Raw genomic sequence first — 20,516 nt, 5'->3', positions numbered from 1 at the left:
TCAAGTCCCTTTTTATCTCCAAGATTAGAGCCACTAGATTTGTACTGAGAGAGAGAGAAAAAAAGGCTACTTTCATAGGATGCAACCGCTGGCCTCATTTGTCTACTCTTCCCTCTTTTCTTCTTTCCTGCTTCCTTTGCTCCTCTTTCCCTTTTTTTTTTTTGAGACCAAGTCTTCTTCTGTCGCCCAGGCTGGATTGCAGTGGTAGGGTCTTGGCTCACTGCAACCTCCGTCTCTGGGTTCAAGTGATTCTCTTGCCTCAGCCTCCCGAGTAGCTGGGACTACAGGCGCCCGCCACCACACCCAGCTAATTTTTGTATTTTTAGTAGAGACAGGGTTTCACCATGTTAGCCAGGATGGTCTCGATCTCTTGACCTCATGATCCGCCCGCCTCAGCTTCCCAAAGTGCTGGGATTACAGGTGTGAGCCACCACGCCTGGCCTCTTTCCTCTTTAAATGTGGAAGCCATCAAAGTCCTCTTTGGAAAGGGCAGGGGTCACAGGTGCTCCTGTGATTTTTGTCCTGCCCCCTCCCAGAGCACATCCTCAACTTTGGAAAAGTAAACTTCTACATTCATTGAGATTTGCCTCAGTTATTTGCTTTGGCTTACAGAGTCCCACATTGGCCACTGAACAGCCAGGTGACCCTGGACAGAACACTTTATTGCTTTGGACCATGGTTCAGCTGTGTAATTTGTAGGAACCTACCCTATCTCAACATGGCCTTTTTTTTTTTTTTTTTGGGGACAAAGGAAAAAGCTACATTTGAAATACAAGGGAAAATAATGTCACATATCAATGGAAATCAATTTAATGGTGCTTTTGAGATAAATAAAATGTAACCAGAACATACAGGTTATTGTGAAAAAGCATCACAACCACATTACCCAGGAAAAAGTAGCACCTGGCCACAAAGAAAGCAGGATGCCTGGAGAACCACCTCGCATTTCATGCAGGCAATAGCTCAAAGGCAACATCAGAAAGGCTGTTGGTCTTTTAAGAAATAGGCATAATTTTGCAAATGATCACCTGAATAATCCATTTTAATCAATGACAGCAGAGAAGTCATGATTATCTGCAGCTTAACACTCAAGTAAATTACCTGATGTCCTTCGACAATTAGAATTTCCACGCCATATCTCATTACACTCATTTTCTTTCAAGAAACTGAAAGCAGTTGGCCGGGTGCGGTGGTTCACGCCTGTAATCCCAGCACTTTGGGAGGCCAAGGCAGGTGGATCACGAGGTCAAGGGGTTTGAGACCAGCCTGACCAACATGGTGAAACCACGTCTCTACTAAAAATATAAAAATTAGCTGGGCGTGGTGGCGAGTGCCTGTGATCCCAGCTACTCAGGAGGCTGAGGCAAGAGAATTGCTTGAATCCGGGAGGCGGAGGTTGCAGTGAGCCGAGATTGCACCACCGCACTCCAGCCTGGGCAACAGAGCAAGACTCTATCTCAAAAAAAAAAGAAAAAGAAACTGAAAAGCATTGCTATTACATTACATATTACGGATTAAATCAACTGGATCACTGGATCACCAGCAGAATTCAATGAATTAGAAGAATTCAATGATCAATCTCATGCCCTTTGAGGAACTGAAAAAAAAGCATATTAGCAATGTGTCCAGAATGAATGGTGGCTGGGGGCTATTCTCAATAAGTTTATCTTATTTCTGTTCTTCAGTTGGCACTGCAATAATTTAACCTGAAAACATGTGTTAGCATTGTTGTTAACATTTTAAAACCTTTCTGTCTGTAGTCACATTTGAATATGTGTAAGATGTGATATATTTTCTTTGGTATTTAAACATAATAGAACAATGATATTTGGGCATGTTCAAATACCATACTAGATCAATGCCTAAATATCATTTCATATTCACTAATGCCACTAAAAAACTCAGATACATAAAAAGCAAAAATAGTTATGTGATAATTTGGGTCCAGGATCTTTCTATCTTTATTAATAGTCTTTTATATTTAAAAAATGCAATTATAAGTTAAATCAAAAGAATTAAAATATTATGGAGTATTATAATTTTTTAAAGTTTTAATAATGAAATTGTCATTCTTTACTATTTAGTAATAAACTTGTTACCTTGTATATTTCTTTCAGAGAAATATACAAGGTTCAGGGGTACATGCGCAGATTTGTTACATGGGTAGATTACGTGTCACTAAAGTCTGGCGCTTGAATAACCTCATCACCCATGCAACGAGCACAATATGGGATAGTTTTTCAACCCTTGCCCCCTCCCACCATCCCCCCTTAAGTAGTCCCCGGGGTCTATGGTTCCCATCTTTGTGTCCATGTGTACTCAGTGTTTAGCTCCTGCTTGTAAGTAACAACATGCAGTATTTGGTTTTCTCTTCCTGCATTAGTTTGCCTAGGATAATGAATGGCCTCCAACTGCATCCACATTGCTGTAACATCTTGTATACTTCTTCTTTTCTCTACCATAGCTCTCTCTCTTCTCACAGAGGCAACGATAAGTGAAAATGATGTGCTCCAGGGTCTTCAAACCGATGTTCTGTGGCTTTCACAGCATTGTTTAATGCTGGTCCTTTCCATGATAAATGGTGGTCAATGGCTTAATGTTTCCCCTCAATTGATTGAATCTGTCATCACCTCTTGTCTGATTTCTATGTCTATGAATTCCAGGTAGCTCATCAATTTTATTTTCACAAAAGTGAGAAAAGGATTCCTCTTCACATTATCCATATAAAATAAACAGTGTTTGATAGGAGCATGGGTATGCATATGTAAATGAGAAATACATGTTTTAAAAATACCTATGCAAGAGGTGCAAAGTTGCATGGGTTGAAAGACTAGCATCTGAATACAATGCTCTACCTACAGTTAGGTTCTTACCATGTCATGCCCACAAATAGTGCCTTCTGCTGCTGGCATAAATTTAGTCTCACATTTTCTTCCAATACGATGGCACCACAGGGCTTTACAGATGTCCTAAAGAAATTTTGTAAAAGGTCATTAGGATTACATCATGTTGTCCATTCATCTATAATAAAAATATCACTGAGAGATTTAAGGTGAAAACAACAGATATAATTTACAAGCAAATGCCTACTTAGCAATATGATAGCATATAATAGAGTAAGGAGTAAGGAGACTCATGTTCTAGACTTGGTTCAAATTAATTCCATCTCTTATACTTTATTTGTTTTATTTATATATTATCTATTTAACAAACTTATATTTTCTAAATGAGAATGTAAAATATGCTTAACAGACATTGCAGAAAACTAAAAAAAGTTAAAATAAAAAAACTAAACTTAATATCTCATAATGTATTCTTCTCAACCCCACCTTCCTGAATCTCTCCAAGTCTGAATTCTTATTTTTAAATTAAGGATGTTTAGGATGCTTGTTCGCTTGTTCATCCACCTATCCATCTGTCCATCCATCCATCCATCCATCCATCCATCCATCCATCCATTTAACCATGCATCCACCATCCCCAAATCTATGATTAAAGCTTAAAATATGGGAGGCATCTTGCCAGGCAAGAGGTTCCATTGAATATGACCCTCTTTGTCTCTTGGTCTTCATAGGGTAAAGAAGGAATTTGCTGTAAATCACCATTTGGCGCATACAGAAAGAGATGCCCCAATGAAAAAGATTTATAAACTATAAAAGACTCTCCAAGTGCAAGGAATTGTTTTTACTGAGTCCAAAGGAATGTCTCAATGAAGGGCAAACAGTAGGACTTGTGAAATGATGGAACCTTCTGGAATGCTGGTGGTAGACGCAACTGGACATGTTGAAAACATTTCTTAAATTGTCTGCACAAATGTTCAGAACATTTAAACAAGTGCTGCACTATTCCCCAAGAAATTAAATGGATGCATCTATTGGGTGATTCATGTTATGAATAAAATGCAAGGCAGTGAAGCACATCAACGTAGTGCAGCTGGGAAGATGGCATTTTGCTGCATGGTGATCTCACTCCATATTTCAACCATGTTAGAAGAAGGTTTTCTGCATTGCGTGAGTCATCTCATGAAGGGTTTTAACACTAGTTCTTAAATCTCCTGCATGTATTTCATTATATACTTAGAAGTTAAGGTACTTATTAAAGACACAGCTTCATATTTTCCCTGGCTATATCTCCTTCACTAATAAATCAGATTTTGGAGCTTGAAATGTTAACAAGTAAATGTTGAGTGTTTTAATTCAGATATCAATTGCTTTCACATTGCGCTATCGTTTAAAATCTCATATGGTTACAATCATTGTGTAATGAAATGTCATGATCTTTCGAGTCCCCTGGGATCCTCGCCATTGTGATAAGTGTGTTGTGTTGATGGCCAGGGCTTTTGCCTGGCTGAGGTCTTTGTCAGCAGGCAACAAACAGTGATGCTCCTATGGCTGCTCCCATGAGGACTGCTGCGAGCACCCGGGTTTGTTCTCCTTCAGACAGGCTTTAATTACGTTCATTAGTATATGGTCTCAGGGGCCTCTGTTCTTGGCCAGAACGGTGCTTAGAGATAAAAAATGTATTCGGAACCCAAGGAATCCATGAATTCAAGGGCCCTGAATGTAATCCTCCAAACAGACAACTGGACAGCTCTATTTGCTTGCAGGAATGACAACTTGATAGAATGCCAGGATAAAAATAAACTCCCTTAAAACCACAGCCTGTGCACACTGGCTCGATGTCTGGGTGGCAATATGATAGGTCAGAACAGGAGACTAGGGAGAGAGATTAGGCAGTTCCTGGGTGGCTCACAGAGGCCTCCTGGACCGATGGGGCGTAGAGACCTCCTGCTTCAGGAAGCTGAGCATGCATACCTAAGGAATGAATGAATGAGTGTGAAAGCAGATTCCTTCATACTGAATGAATGAATGAAGGTGAAAGCAGAAGCTGCTTGTGTGGTTGGGTGATCTAGGAGATGGCCACAATGGTCCAGTAGAGTTTGGGATTCCCGGGTAGATAAGCAGATCCAGGGTGAATTTTGCAAGCAGATCTGGGCAGGCAGGACCCCAGAGTCCTCACTGTGCACATGAGGATAACAACATCCAATCACTGACTTGTCCTGGGGGCTAAATGCAGTGGTTATAGGTGATGTGTTCAGCTCAGGGCGTGGCACCTAAAGTAAAGGCACTAAGGCACTGCACATTTCCTTTCTCACTTCAAGGGCTTGAGGAAACAATGGCACAGGTCTCCGTCTGCGATCAGGGCTCTGCCGTGTGGCTGCTGTGATCTTAGGGATCTAGGGTCCTAATTCACAGGGCTGTTTCTGAGACTACTCAAGATAATACGAGGTAAATTGTGTTTTAAAATGTTAAATTATTTTACTATGTTCCTTATCATTATCTGGTACAGTGCTTGCTACTCGTCTATCAATAAATGCTTTCTGGGCACATTGAACATGTACTCATTTGCTCCTGTGAAAACCAGTGACAGAGGACCAGGAAAGCTTTACGTACAGTAACATTAGCGAGAATCAGGAAATTGTGATCATAAAAAGCCACAGATGACTTAAGATGACCATGATTCCGACTACCATTCAGAGTAACTCCAGAATATTCTTATGTTTTAGTTTTGGGGAGGATTTTGCAGAATAAATACTGATGAAGATATTGTTAAAGGTATGGGCTTTCAACTTCTTAAAGGCTAAAGCCTTCAAATATAGGATGCTGGTGACAGCTCACCGCCAAATCATGTGGCTCTCTAATTCAGTCTGTGATTCGGCTCATGCCATCTGTGTTTTCAGCCTCATTTTGGGACCTGCTCAATCCCCAACTCCAGTCCTCAAGGCTGGAATAAATCACAAAGTTAGAAGAAACTTGACGATCATATAACCCATGGTATTGTCTTTCAACATTTAAAACATAATTTGGGACCTTGGTATCCTATAGATGTACTTGTCTGCCATTTAATACACATGGCACTCTGTCCCAGACAAACAAATAAAAACCATAGTGTCTTTAAGAGTTGCGATGACACAGTAAAAATATTGTACATTCTCATTCACACGTGGAAGTGAAAAAATGGATTTCGTAGTAGTGGAATGATGGTTACCAGAGGCTGAGAAGTGTAGTGGAGGGGGATGGGAGGAAAAAAGAGGAGTTGGTTAATGGGTTCAAAAATACAGTTAGATAAAAGGAATAACACCTAATGTTTAGTAGGGCCATAGGGTGACGATAGTTAACAACAATTTATTGTATATTTCTAAATAAATAGAAGAGTGTGATGTTTTTTACACAAAGAAATGATGAACATTTAAGGTGAAGGATATCCCAGTTTCTCTGCTTTCAACACTACACATTGTATGCCTGTATTGATATGGGAGGGGGCAGGGAGGTGCTGAGTAGAGAAGGGAGGGGTCCCTGGAGAGGGCTCCACCCTCAGGCCTGTGCCCACAGACCTAAGTGAGAACAGACACTCCTGTTTTCATGCCCAAATGTTGCATTTTCCAAGACTACTCTGGCCCGCCATGCCCTCGATCCTGTACCCATAGAAACCCAAGACCTTAATGGGCACACACAGTGGCTGAACGTGGTCAAGAGAAGCAGAGGAACAGACCAGCAGACACCAGCAGACTGGCAGACCAGTGACGGCGGAAAGATGAATGACGTGGCAGAGGAAGAGAGGAGGGATGTCTGGATGTTAAGGGGAATTCGGGGGGGGGCAGCCAGAGAAGGGTCTGGCCACTGGGCAGCCTGACTCCAGAGGAAGACCACCTTCCCACTCCATCCTGCTCTTCTGATTCCCCATCCATCTTGCTGAGAGCCACCTCCACCACTCAATAAAGCCTCACACTCATCTTTGAGGCCACGGGGGTGACCCAGTTTTTCCAGTACACTGGGAAAGAGCTTGGGATATAGAAAGCTGTCACATTGGCCCTCTGCCCTTGGAATAAGGCAGAGGGTCTATTGAGCTGGTTAACACAAGCCATCCACAGATGGCGAAGCTGAAGGAGTGCACCGTAACACATGCCCACTTGGGCTTTGGGAGTTGCAGACACCCACTCCTAGAGGCTGCCATGGGGCCGGAGCCCAAGAGTGCTCCCCACAGTCTCTGTACCTGCCTGTCTGCATGCTCCCCCTAGGGGTTTGAGCAGAGAGGTGACAGAAAGAGCGAGCCACGCCCCTGTCGCATGTCCTGCAAAGGGAAAACGGAACTCTTCTGTTTCAGTATCGATGTATTACAAGCACCCCATAAATATGTGCAACTATTCCATAAACATTAAATAGAAAAAGTTAAAAAAAGAAAAGTAAACTACAAATGAACAGCCAAAAACCAATTGTTCCGTCCAACTTTATCACTTTGACTTAACTGCTGACTTCATGGTACATAACATACTGTGATTTTATTAAAGCATTATTGTTGTAGGTCATTATATCCTTAATGAAACTTCAGAGTCTTCTTGGAACAAAGATCCTATTAAATCACGGTTCTAGAGTCCAGGCAGTTGGAATGTCAGACTTGCTGAGTTTGGGGGTTACTCCCAATTTAACAACAGTCCCTAGGATGCTGAGGTGATCAAATTTCAAAGCAATTCTGGTGGCTTATGTTTCAGATTGCAGGGTCAGGCCACCAAAGCAACGCTGACAAAGCATGATAGGTACGCGATGAAGACAAAATGTTTTTAATAACAAATACCTAACTTGGGCAGAAAAGAGTCAAAACCTATGCAGAGCATTTACTCTTGCTTTATCTTTGCAGCTAAGGTATACTATCTTTAATGAAGCCTCTCTTTTTTTATTCTAGTCCATAATTTAAGAGTTATGTTCACAAAAAACAATTTCAGTAATACCAACTTGGTCAAGGTTTAACATCACAACATAACACCCCGGGTAAAACCAACATTTTCAGATGGCTGGGCTGAAACTGTATTGTAGTGCTTCAATATTGTGAATGGCACACCACCAGATTCACCTCCTCAAATTGTCTGTACTACACTCTTCAACTTGAGTTGGATTACAGACTCAAACCTAAGACCTGAAACTCTAAAAATTCTAGAAGATAACATTGGACAAACCCTTCTAGACATTGGCTTAGAAAAGAATTTCATGACCAAGAACCCAAAAGCAAATGCAATAAAAACAAAGATAAATAGCCGGGACCTAATTAAACTAAAGAGCTTTCACGTGGCAAAAGGAACAGTCAGCAGAGTAAACAGACAATCCACAGAGTGAGAGAAAATCTTCACAATCTATACGTCTGACAAAAGACTAATATCCAGAATCTACAATGAACTCAAACAAATCTGTGAGAAAAAAACAAACAATCCCGTTAAAAAATGGGCTAAGGACATGAATAGACAATTCTCAAAAGAAGATATACAAATGGCCAATAAACATATGAAAAACTGCTCAACATCACTAATGATCAGGCAAATGCAAATCAAAAGCACAATGCAATACCACCTCACTCCTGCAAGAATGGCCATAACCAAAAAATCAAAAAACAGTAGATGTTTGTGTGTGGATGTGGTAAACAGGGAACACTTCTACACTGCTGTTGGGAACGTAAACCAGTACAGCCACTATGGAAAAAAGTGTGGAGATTCCTTAAAGAACTAAAAGTAGAACTACCATTTGATCCAGCAATCCCACTACTGGGTATCTACCCAGAGGAAAATAAGTCATTATTCAAAAAAGATACTTGCACATACATGTTTATAGCAGCACAATTTACAATTGCAAAATTGTGAAATCAACCCAAATGCCCATCAATCAACAAGTGGACAAAGAAACTGTGACATATATATACATATATGTATATGATATATATATACACATACATGTATATGTATATATATATGATGGAATACTACTCAGCCATAAAAAGGAATCAATTAACAGCATTTGCAGTGAGCCAGATGAGACTGGAGACTATTATTCCAAGTGAAGTAGCTCAGGAATGGAAAAACAAATATTGTATGTTCTCACTGATATATGGGAGCAAAGCTATGAGAACACAAAGGCCTAAGAATGATACAATGAACTTTGGGGACTGAAGAGAGGGAGGGGGCCGAGGGATAAAAGGCTACAAATATGGTGCAGTGTATACTGCTTGGGTGATGGGTATTCCAAAATCTCAAAAATCACCACTAAAGAACTTACTCATGTAACCAAATACCACCTGTACCCCAATAACTTATGGAAAAAAAGAATGCAGTTACAATTGATGTTACAGTCAGATATAAAGTGCATTATCATTATTTATTCTTCAAGCAGTGAGACGCTTTTATCACTAATCCTGATTATCACTCTACATCAGTGGACAGAAAAAGCCATTGTCATATATGTGTCATGTATTATACATAAGTATGTAAACATACATATACACCAAATATACATTCACATATACAAAAAAAGGATGCATACACATTTACATTGTCTATTCACTTTTCAAATGAAATAATGTTAGGTATTTAAAAGAGATTCATCCTTTCCTAAAATATCATCCATCCATCATCTAGATTAGCGTATTTCTGAGTGAGTCTACTGTGCCCAGGGCTGGTCTGGGCGCTGGGCCATTTGCTTCTTATTGTTATTTCTTGTTTTATATCCTCCCATTAAGAAATTTCCTGATCTCTACATTTCATATGAACAAAATAGGCCCTTTTAAATAAAATTTGAGCAGGTTTCATTAAAAAAATAAGTTTTATAGTTTACATTGTTCTGAGATGTTTCAATTCACACAGAAAATTTAAAAAAAATCTCTAATTGCCACACCATATGTAATTTTGAGATTTGGTGTCTGAGAGATACTGGCTACACAAATAGCTTTTAATTTTTAAAAGAAAATACAAAGTTAGGTGTGGTGGCTCACAGCTGCAATCCCAGCACTTTGGGAGGCCAAGGCAGGCAGATTGCTTGAGGTCAGGAATTCCAGACTAGCCTGGCCAACATGGTGAAACACTGTCTCAACAAAAAATACAAAAAATTAGCCAGGCATGGTGGCATGCACCTGTAATCCTAGCTACTGAGCATGAGAATTGCTTGAGCCTGGGAGGCAGAGGTTGCAGTAAGCCAAGAGCCGGGATGGTGTTACTACACTCCAACCTGGGTGACAGAGCAAGACTCCATCAATCAATCAATCAATCAAACAAAAAAGAAAATACATAAAGTTTGTGTTAAAGAACAATTTTATATATCATAAGGAATGATTTGACATTATGTGATTTTAATAGATGTACTGTTTGTTTAATTTTAAAAGATATTTTACTTCTCCCACTGTCCACTATGAAGTAACTGGTATCAAATTCACCTTTCTGCAAAACAAAACAAAACTGCCACAAAACTATGAAATTATATACACCACATATATGGACCAATTGTTTCAGGTCTTGACAATAGTCAACACACTACTGTGATGCTCGAGGGAAGGAAAACATGCAAGGAGGATGAACGCCGCATTTGCACTTTGCAGATCCTGCTGTGGGGAGGTGGATACCAGGCAGATGATAGCAGTCTCACTGACTGGAGGATGCAGAGATCAGAGTTGAGGCCTGTTCAGTAGCTAGTTGAGAGTCGGCTCATATAGAAAAAAGTTGCATTGGGCTGGGGGCCCCAGGTGTCTGTCTTAGGTTTTGCTACAGGTCCTAATGGTAAGGGGTGAGCAGCTGCCACATAGGAGGAGATTCCAGGTGGCCTAGCAGAGGACTGCAGGCTGAAAGCTGATGAGGGCTTCAAGACAGAGGATGCATAGGGCTGGGAGAAACTAGAGTTTTGGCTCACACAGAGTAGAGAGACCTCAATGAGCATCCTGGGCATTCAGTGGAAAGCCCAGAAGTCCATGCCTCATGGGGAAGAACCACACACGACAGTACCGGCTACACCACAGGGCCCAGAGAAACTGAATAAAAGATGAACCCTAATGAAGAATAAGACAAAGTCTTCGGGGATCAAAAGGACTCACCTTATATGTAATAACATAATGCAATAGAAATATCTATAACATAAAATAATATACTATTCAAGGAAAAGTAGAGATAAATGAACAAATGGGAAAATGCAGAAGATAAACAGAAACTATACAAAATGGAATTCTGGAACTAAAACTTACAATAAGCCAAAGGTATATTTCACCAATTTATCAAAACACTTTTCATCTTCAAAACTGAGGATGAATTCATGACATTTTCAGACAAAGAAAATTGGAGATAATTTGTGGCTAGCAGGTATGTGCTAGAATAAATGCTAAAGGAAGTTCTTTAGGCCTTAGGGAAATGATATCACTTTGAAACAGACCCATAGGAAAACATAGATACTAAACAGTAAATATAAAAAGATGGTCTAATTTATTGTCTTATTTAAAAGCATCTATTTTAAAACAAAAACTACAGCATTGCTTTTTGTGGCATTTAATTTGCAGAGAAATGAAATGTATGTCAATGATAGCGCAAGGAAGAGGGATGCATGGATTTATTTGTTGTAAGGATCTTGCATTTTGCACAAAGTGGGCACAAAGTTAATTCTACATAGACTCTAAATTAAGGATGTATGCTGTAATCTCTAAAGCAATCACTATAAATTAACATAAGGAAGTATAGTTAAAAACCAAGTCAAGGTAAAATACTGAATTTAAAAAATAGCTTAATCTAAAAGAAGGCGGAAGAAAGGGAACAGAGAAAATGGAAATGAGACTAATAGAAAACAAATAGCAAAATGGTAGATTTAAATCTACTACATAATTTTTACATTCAATATAAATAGATTAAACATGCCGGTGAAAGGTTAGAGATTGTTCCAATGAACAGAAAAGCAATACTAGGCAAAAGGATGTTTACAGCAGACACATTTTATATAAACACACACATAAACTGAAAGTAAAAGAATGGAAAAAGTGATCATGCAAAGAGCAATCCTAAGTGAGCTGATGTGGCTATATTAATATCAGATAAGTAGAAATCAAGCAAAGTAATATTACCCAACAATAAAGGAGGGTATTTTACAATGAGAAAAGAGTCAGAAGACATAGCCATCCTAAATGTATGTGCACCTGATTATGAAGCTTCAGAATATATAGAACAGAAACTATCACGAGGTCTGGATATTGAGACCATCCTGGCTAACACGGTGAAACCCCGTCTCTACTAAAAATACAAAAAAATTAGCCGGGCGTGGTGGCGGGCGCCTGTAGTCCCAGCTCTTACTCCGGAGGCTGAGGCAGGAGAATGGCGTGAACCCGGGAGGCAGAGCTTGTAATGAGCCAAGATCGTGCCACTGCACTCCAGCCTGGGTGACAGAGCAAGACTCCATCTCAAAAAAAAAACAAAAACAAAAACAAAAAAACCAGAAACTAATAGCACTAACATGAGAAATAGAAACATATGTAATAATTGCTGGAGATTTTAACACTCATCTTTGTAAAATTGGTGGGACAAGTAGGAAATATGATGGAAGATGCAGAAGATGTAAGAAATATTATTTAAAAAATAGTTATTTCTTGAATATTCTACCCAACCACTGCAGAATTTATATTCAAGTCTCCACAGAATGTTCACCAAGATAGATCATATGCTAAGCTATGAAACATGTGTCAACACATTTCAAAAGTACATGTAGAGTATATTCTCTGAACAAAATTATGAAATTAGAAATCAAAACTGATAAGTTATCTATTATTTGGCAATTAAATAATATTTAATGTATTTCTAAGTAATACGTTGGTTAATGAAGAAAGTACTAGTTAAATTAGAAAATACTTTATGCTGAATAATATTAAAAACCCAATATGTAAGCATTTTCAGGACACAGCTAATGTGCTTAGAAAGACATTAATAGCTTTAAATATATTAAATGGTTATATCAGGAAAATAAGAAAGGTTTAAAGTCAGTGATTCAAGATGCGACTTCAAAGAGCATGAAAAAGACAGGCATACTAAGCCTTGGAATATAATAAAGACAAAACAGAACTTAATGAAATAGAAAGAATCCAACAAACAAATTTTAAAAATTAACATTACGCCTAATATTGATGCTTTTGAAAGAATATGATAAACTCCTAACTAGACTGATAAGAAAAAAAGATTTAAAAATACATATTATCATTATGAGGAATGAAAGAGGATTTATCATTACAGATCTTATAATAATTAAAGGAATTCATAGTGACAATAGATTACGACCAAGTGAGGTCATCCCAGGAATGCAGATTGACTTGACATTCAAAGTCCAATGGAAAAAACTAAAGATCAATCAATATAATTCACCACATTAATAGAACAAAGGAGGAAACAATATATCAATAGATGTAGGAAAAGATTTGACAAAATTCAACACAATTGTGTGATAAAATCTCCGAACGAATTGGGATTAAAGATTAACTTCCTCAGTTTGATAAGGAGCATCTGTATAAAAACGAGCAGCTAACATCATACTTATTAATGGTGAAATATTATACAATTTACTTTTAATGTTACCATATGGAGCAAGGTAATTATAACATTCAAGAGCAGGCAACATTTAGCAATTATGATAGAAATGAGAATAACTGTTACTTACTGGAGTCAGGGAGGGGTTGAAGGAAGGGGCACAGGGAAGGTTCTGGCTTAGGTAAATAAAACGTGTCTTGATTAAGATGCCGATAACATGGGAGAATACATTTGTTAAAATTCAAATTGTACATGTAAAATGAATGCGTTTCTCTGCATGTAAGTATGTCCTCAATAATAAAAATGCACCTTGCATCTAACTTTTCATTGCCTATGTTTTCCAAATGACACCAGGGCACCATGAATGACACAGTCTGTGGTCACAAAGCTAACTAGCATGGAAACCAGAAGCACGATCTAGAAGATCCTGTCTTTGAGAAAAACCCATTAGTTTTATGTCCATTTTCCTTAACAAACAGAAGAGTAACACTCAAAAAAAAATTTCTTAGGGAATTCACATCTTCTGCCCACAAGAAAAGGCAGTATTGAGAATGTCTGCTGCTGCTGACGGATTTACAGCTCTTGTTCCAGTCTGGGACTCCCCAGCTGGGGAGATAAGGATCCAGTTCTGGCACATAGCTGGAATTGATCTTTGGGGGAGCTCTGCTTCACTTTGGAATGAAGAAGATGATCACGTTAGATTTAAGTTGGGAGTATTCCCAATGCATTTTGAAATGTTTGGAAGGACTATATTTTTCCCTAATTTCTTCTTGATTTTATTATAAACTAGAATAAAAGAAACCTTAAAAAGAGTTACTTTTATTTAATTTATGGACAGCTTTTCCTGTGTTTGATAGAGCAGGCTCCTGAATCTCGATTTTCTGTTTCTAGCAAGAGCATATGTCTCTGTGTTACATGAGGAATTTGTTAGTAAACCACTCTGGTAAAGTTCCTGGGGTTGACGGAGTAGGTATCACCTTCTATGAGAGACAACTCTATAAATACCTTGTTTGAGGGAAATTTATTAATCAGTAGCCCTAGGTAGACTGCTGCTTTATAGTAAAGTATGCTTGTATTGGGAGAGAGGAGGGAGACTTTGTTTTTTTAAAACCATTTAAAAAAATGCAGAGTATTAATTTGCCAACTTACACTGACTAAAAGTTATTGCTGAGCTCCCACATGATAAATCAGAAAGAAAGATCCAACCTAACAGGCCAAGTCGGTTCTCAAATGAAAACTGATACCCACAACAGTATCTCCTGTCATCTTCTTTGCCAGTGAAACATGTGTTTCCTGTTATACAGGACCAGCCTTAACATACAGGATTTGACATTTGGTAGGTACCCAATAAACGCAGAATATATCAACATCAGTTACACTAAATAAAACAGTCTTATGAATTATGTTGCATTGAGCATGTGCCAATAATCACTTGCCTTTTTAAAGTCCAGCATGCAGAGCTTGGCTTTCTCTCCGAACTGCCACTTGCACTGTGTGTTTGCATCATATAATTCTCCTGGCAATTTCTCAGGATACTTGTATTCCTTCACAGGCTTTGGCTGATCAGCAAGGCAGATAGCTTGAGCGGTGCTGAAACAAAGAGGAGATGAGCTACTAGTAACTGCCCACAGAGTAACCAAAGGACGTACAACTAATTATGCCTTTCTCCCCCATGCAATTTTACAACATACATTGTGTATACAAAGAGGAGAACTTTTTTTCTCCTGAGGTACAATATAATATTTATCTTAATTATATTTAAATACAGAGACTCCATTTTCTGAAATTATTTATTATACATTGTACCTGTTCCAGGGAGAGGATTTGTACTTATTAAATTTCTTAAAGTTATCATGAGGAAAAGTGCAACTGAATAATTACAACCAGTGTTCAACGTGAGACGCTCTTATGATGGACAGCTTTTATGCACACTTCTTGCCAGAATCAACCAAAAGATGGGCATTACAAAAATGAAACATAGTCTATTTCAAAGACTGGAATTTTCTTTGTTTCTTTGCTTTTGATTCTTTTTCCCCCTAGGCTAGGGGACACCTGTATATTATCTTCCAGATTGTAGAGGTTCTTCCTGGAACACTGGATTTCCACCAGCAATGCTCTATGCTCAGGATGATTTCTGATGACCCCCAAGTCAAGCAGAAAATTAACCTTGCTAAAATCATTGGTAGATGGCTAAAGAACAAGCAATAATTTCTTTTTCCATAAAAAGATTATCCTCTTCTCTGCCAGGATGTTCTTCGGTATAATTTATGCATTTGGGAAAGCATATTTAAATAGTTTTGTGTTTTCAAATAGCAACTAAATCCCTCCTATAAATTTCAATAGGTCCTTCCCTGAGAAAACCAAAAAAACAAAAACCTATAATCAAAATACAATGAGCAATGGCAGATCATCGTCCAAACTTGGCTCTGAGTGGTTGTCCACCGTGACTGGAAGATTTCTGGCTCATTTCTAGGACCCCCAGTCCCACGTTCCACTGATTCAGAGCTCAGGACTCTGTGCATAAAAAGCCACACATAGCCCAGATGGGTTCTCTGTGAATTATACCAGAGATTAGGGAAGAACTTATACCAATTCTCTACAATCTCTTCCAATAAATTGGAGCAGAGGGAATACTTCCTAAATTTTAAGATGAGGTCAGCATTATCCTAATACCAAAACCAGACAAACATAGTACAAGAAAAGAAAGCTTTTCTTATCTCTCATAAACATCGATACAAAAATTCTCAACAAAGTGTTAGCAAATTGAATCCAACAATGCATGAGAAGAACTATACACTATGACCAAGTGGGATTAATCCTAGGTCTGAAAGGTCTGTTCAATATTCAAAAGTCAATTAACATAATCTATTACATCAAAAGGCTAAAGAAGAAAAACCACATGATCATATCAACAGATGAAGAAAAAAACCATTTGATAAAATTTAACACTCATTCATGATAAAAAAAAAAAAATCCTAGCAAACTAGGAATAGGGGAGAACTTCCATCTACAAAAAACACACAGTTAACATTATAATTAATGGTGAGAAACTTAAAGCTTCTCCACTAAAATCAGGAACAAGTAAGAATGACTCCTCCTACCACTCCTTTTCAACATTGTAATGAAGTGCTACCTAGTGCAATAAAGCAAGAAAATTACATAAAAGGCATACAGACTAGAAAAGAATAAATAAAACTATCTTTGTTCATAGATGACATGATTGTCTATGTAGAAATTTGAAAGAATCCACCAAGAAACTCCTGGAACTAATAAGTTACGGCAAAGTTGCAGGATAAAAGCTTAATACGCAAAAGTCAACTGCTTTTCTATATGCCAGTGACAACCAAACAGAATTTACTGAAAATTAAAAACATGCCATTTATATTAACAACCAAAAATGAAACAGATATAAACCTAGCAAAATATGTACAAAGCCTGCATGAGAAAAATCTACAAAACTGATGAAAGAAATCAAAGAAAAACTAAATAGAGAGATATTTCATGTCCATATATCAGAAGGCTCAATCTTGTCAGGAGATTAGTTCTTCCCATTTTAATCTACAGCTTCAATGCAATGTCAATCAAAACTAAAGGAAGTTATTTTGAGGATATAAACAAACTGATTCTAAAGTTTATATGGAGAGGCAACACACTTAAAATAACCAGAGCAATATTGAAGGAAGAGAACAAAGACTGACCATACCTAACTTCAAGACTTACTGTAAAGTTACAAAGAATGGACAAATAGATCAGAGGAACAGTATAGAAAGGCCAATAATCCACCCACATAAACATAGTCAACTGATCTTTGACAAAGGAGCAAGGGCAACGGAATGGAGAAAAGATGGCTTTTTAAACTGATCATACTGAAACGATTGGTCAACTACACGTAAAAAAATTAATCTGCCAGGCGCAGTGACTCACACCTGCAATCCCAGCACTTAGGGAGGCTGAGGAAGGTCGATCAGTTGAGGTCGGGAGTTCGAGAAGAGCCTGGCCAACATGATGAATTCCTGTCTCTACTAAAAATACAAAAATATTAGCCAGGCATGGTGGTGTGCATCTGTAATCCCAGTTACTCAGGAGGCTGAGGCAGGAGAATTTCTTGAACCCGGAAGGCAGAGGTCACAGTGAGCCGAGATCATACCACTGCACTCCAGACTGGGCAACAGAGTGAGACTCCATTTCAAAAAATAAAATAAATAAATAAATTTTAAAAATGAACCTAAATGCAGATCTTATACCCCATACAAAAACTAACTCACAATGGATCATAGAGCTAAATATAAAATGCACAACTACAGAACTCCTAGAAAATAACATAGGAGAAAATCTAGGTGACCTTGGATATGACAATGGCTTTTTTTGATACAACATCAAAGGCACAATCAATGAAAGAAATAATTGACAAGCTGTACTTCATTAAAACAAAAAATGTCTGCTCTGTGAAATAAACTTCAAGAAAATGGGAAGACAAGACACAGAGTAGGAGAATATATTTGTAAAAGATATAGCCAATAAAGGACTGTTACACAAAACACATAAATAACACTTACAATCCAAGAATAAGAAACAATAAGAATAACAACAAGAATAACAAAAAGTGGACAAAAATCTGAACAGACACCTAATCAAAGAATAGATATAGGTGGCAAATAAGCACATAAAAAGATCTCAACATCATATGTCATTGGGGAATTGCGCACTCAAACATCAATGAGACATCACTATACACCTCTTAGAATAGTGAAAATCCAAAACACTGACAATGTCAAACACTGATGAGAATGTGGAGAAACAGGAACTCTCATTTACCTACAGTGAGAATGCAAAATGGTCCAACCACCAAAAGTGTGGGTGTAGAAGGGAAAATCATTGCAACCATTTTATAAACAATCGACCACAATAACCAGATGGATAAAATGAATGTTGACTTTTTTGCATGCCATATACAAAAATTAAGTGGTCTACATGTGATAAGCAAACAATAAAACTTGTAGGAGATCATGTGGAAGAACACCTTTGCAACTTTGGGACAAGTAGAGTTTTTTTTTTTTTTTTTTCCCAGTAGTGTACAAAAGCACCAACCCTAAAGACATATCAATAATTTGGACTCTACTAAAAAAATAAAAATTTCTGTTTAGCAAAAGTCACAATTAAAAGTGTAAATAAATAGTCACAGAGTCAGAGAAGATTTTATAATACATATATTCCAGAATGGGACAAAATATTTATACTCAGAATGTATACAACACTCCCATCAAGAGAGAAGAAAAAAAAACAGGGTCTATTTTTTTTACGTGCACGAAAGATTTTAGCACTTTACTAAAAGGGTTATTCAAGTGGCCATTAAACTTATAAAATGTATTCAATCTTATTAATTAATACATTGATATGAAACTACACAGCCACCAGATACCTAAAATGAAAAATGTCAACAGGACCAAGTGTTGGGAAGGATTTGAAACCATTTTGAAAGTTTCACAAATGCTTCTGAGAGTGTAACTTCACACAGCCACTTAGGAAAGCTGATTAGTACTGTCTATTGCACCCGTGCATATATATATGTATGACTCTGAAAATTCCATTCCTATGTACACTCAAGACATGTATGCAAAGCAAGAGAATATTCACAGCGCTGTTCCTTGTAATTGCCAAAAATTGGAAACTCAAATGTCTATCACCAACAGAATGAATGAATAAGTTTTAGTATATTTATATACTTAGTATATAAGTTATATGCAACATAACTAAGTAGACTAATGCTATATTTAGATGCAGCAACAAGGATGAATCTCATAACTGCACAATGGTGCATAACTCCTGATTCCAATATACAGTGTTCCACGTCAGGATGGTGGTTACCTTTGGGGAAGAGAGGAAGCCCTTGGAGTGGGGAGAAGCAGCTTCTAAAGTCCTTACCACACTCTGTCTTCATCTGGGTAGAAGTTAGTTACACTACTGTGTTCATCGTGTAAAAATTCATTGAGCTGTATGCACTCTTATGATTTTGTACTTTTCTGTATATATTTCATACCACAACAAAAATAATGTTAATGAACACATTAAGGAAGGTTAAAAGTATCATTACAACATTTCAAAATCCCTTTCCCACTCTAAGTGGTGAACCAAAAAATGTTAAAGAGCTTGAGAGATCTTTTAGTTATATCCCATCATTTTTCAGTTAAGAAGACTGAGGCCCTCAGAAAAGGTTATATTACCCACCGAAGTCAAGACCTTCCCAGACATGGGTGAACAAGACATGACCTGATTCCCTCGGTCCTTCTCTCCTCCGCAGGAAAGTGCCTACCCTCCAGTCTTAGAGTCACACTAGCACCGCGGAGACAACAACTGGCCATGACTTGAGATGAGCTTTGTATCACAGAGCAGGGTGTGAATCGAAATGTATTATTTCCATTATGTGCAAAAACATGCTTAATGGGCTCTCAGGTGAGATCTCATTTTCCCATCAACAGAAGTAGTATGGGGTATGGCGCCGCTTACACTCCAAGTTCCCTGCGATGATGGTCACCCTTCTTATGCTTTGATGTGTTCAGATTCATATGGTCAGAGAGCTGGCATTTTCACTGATCTGCAGGGCATGATTTAAATTTTTAAAAAGTAACTGAAGATGAGTCCCTGTTGTCATAAATTTAAAATAATGAGCTAAAATTTCCCTAACTCACAGGCCTCCTGGATGCAGACATGAGTAATGTGATGAGGTCTGTGTCGGTTAATGGAAAATGACACATGACTTTATTGATGAGGTTGATGAATTCACTCCAAAAAAGTATCAAGCCTTCATAACTCTACCAAGAATAGAGAAAAGTTGTGCTGAAAACTTCAGGCCAATTGAGTTCCCTTACATTTTTTCCACTACCAAATGCTAGACTACTACTAAGGAGAACAGATTCATCTGAAAAGGTAGCCGTTTATCCTTCCTCATTGTCGGGATCATATCCACAGAGCCACTTAATTGGTGGAGAATGTAACAGTATTTTGATTACTTAGAAATCAGAAAGTCAGCAAACAATCAAACAAGACAGTCTCAGATTCATTAAGTCAGTGAAAAATCAAGATTTAACACACTGTAGAAGTGTCCAATTTGCAACCAGTTTTCGAGTAAAATGAATCTTAATAGTGAATTTAACAACAAGAG

The 20,516-nt window shown here is 38.0% G+C and overlaps 1 protein-coding gene across 1 annotated transcript in view; it reads right to left on the bottom strand.

Annotated features, from left to right (window-relative positions):
- Positions 1–20,516, bottom strand: part of ADAMTS16 (ADAM metallopeptidase with thrombospondin type 1 motif 16) — a 166,494-nt gene that overhangs the window by 84,926 nt on the left and 61,052 nt on the right. The window contains exons 10-11 of the mRNA XM_032135772.2: positions 14,794–14,947; positions 2,874–2,969 (exon numbers count right to left, since the gene is read on the bottom strand). Of these exons, the coding sequence (XP_031991663.1) occupies positions 2,874–2,969; positions 14,794–14,947 (250 nt within the window). The remainder of the gene's footprint in view (positions 1–2,873; positions 2,970–14,793; positions 14,948–20,516) is intronic.

The sequence above is a fragment of the Hylobates moloch genome, unplaced genomic scaffold (genome assembly GCF_009828535.3).
Source record: "Hylobates moloch isolate HMO894 unplaced genomic scaffold, HMol_V3 SCAFFOLD_17, whole genome shotgun sequence".
NCBI classification, from domain to species: Eukaryota; Metazoa; Chordata; class Mammalia; order Primates; family Hylobatidae; genus Hylobates; species Hylobates moloch.
The sequence above is the reverse complement of the archived record's forward strand: the minus strand, read 5'-3'. Positions and strand labels throughout refer to the sequence as shown.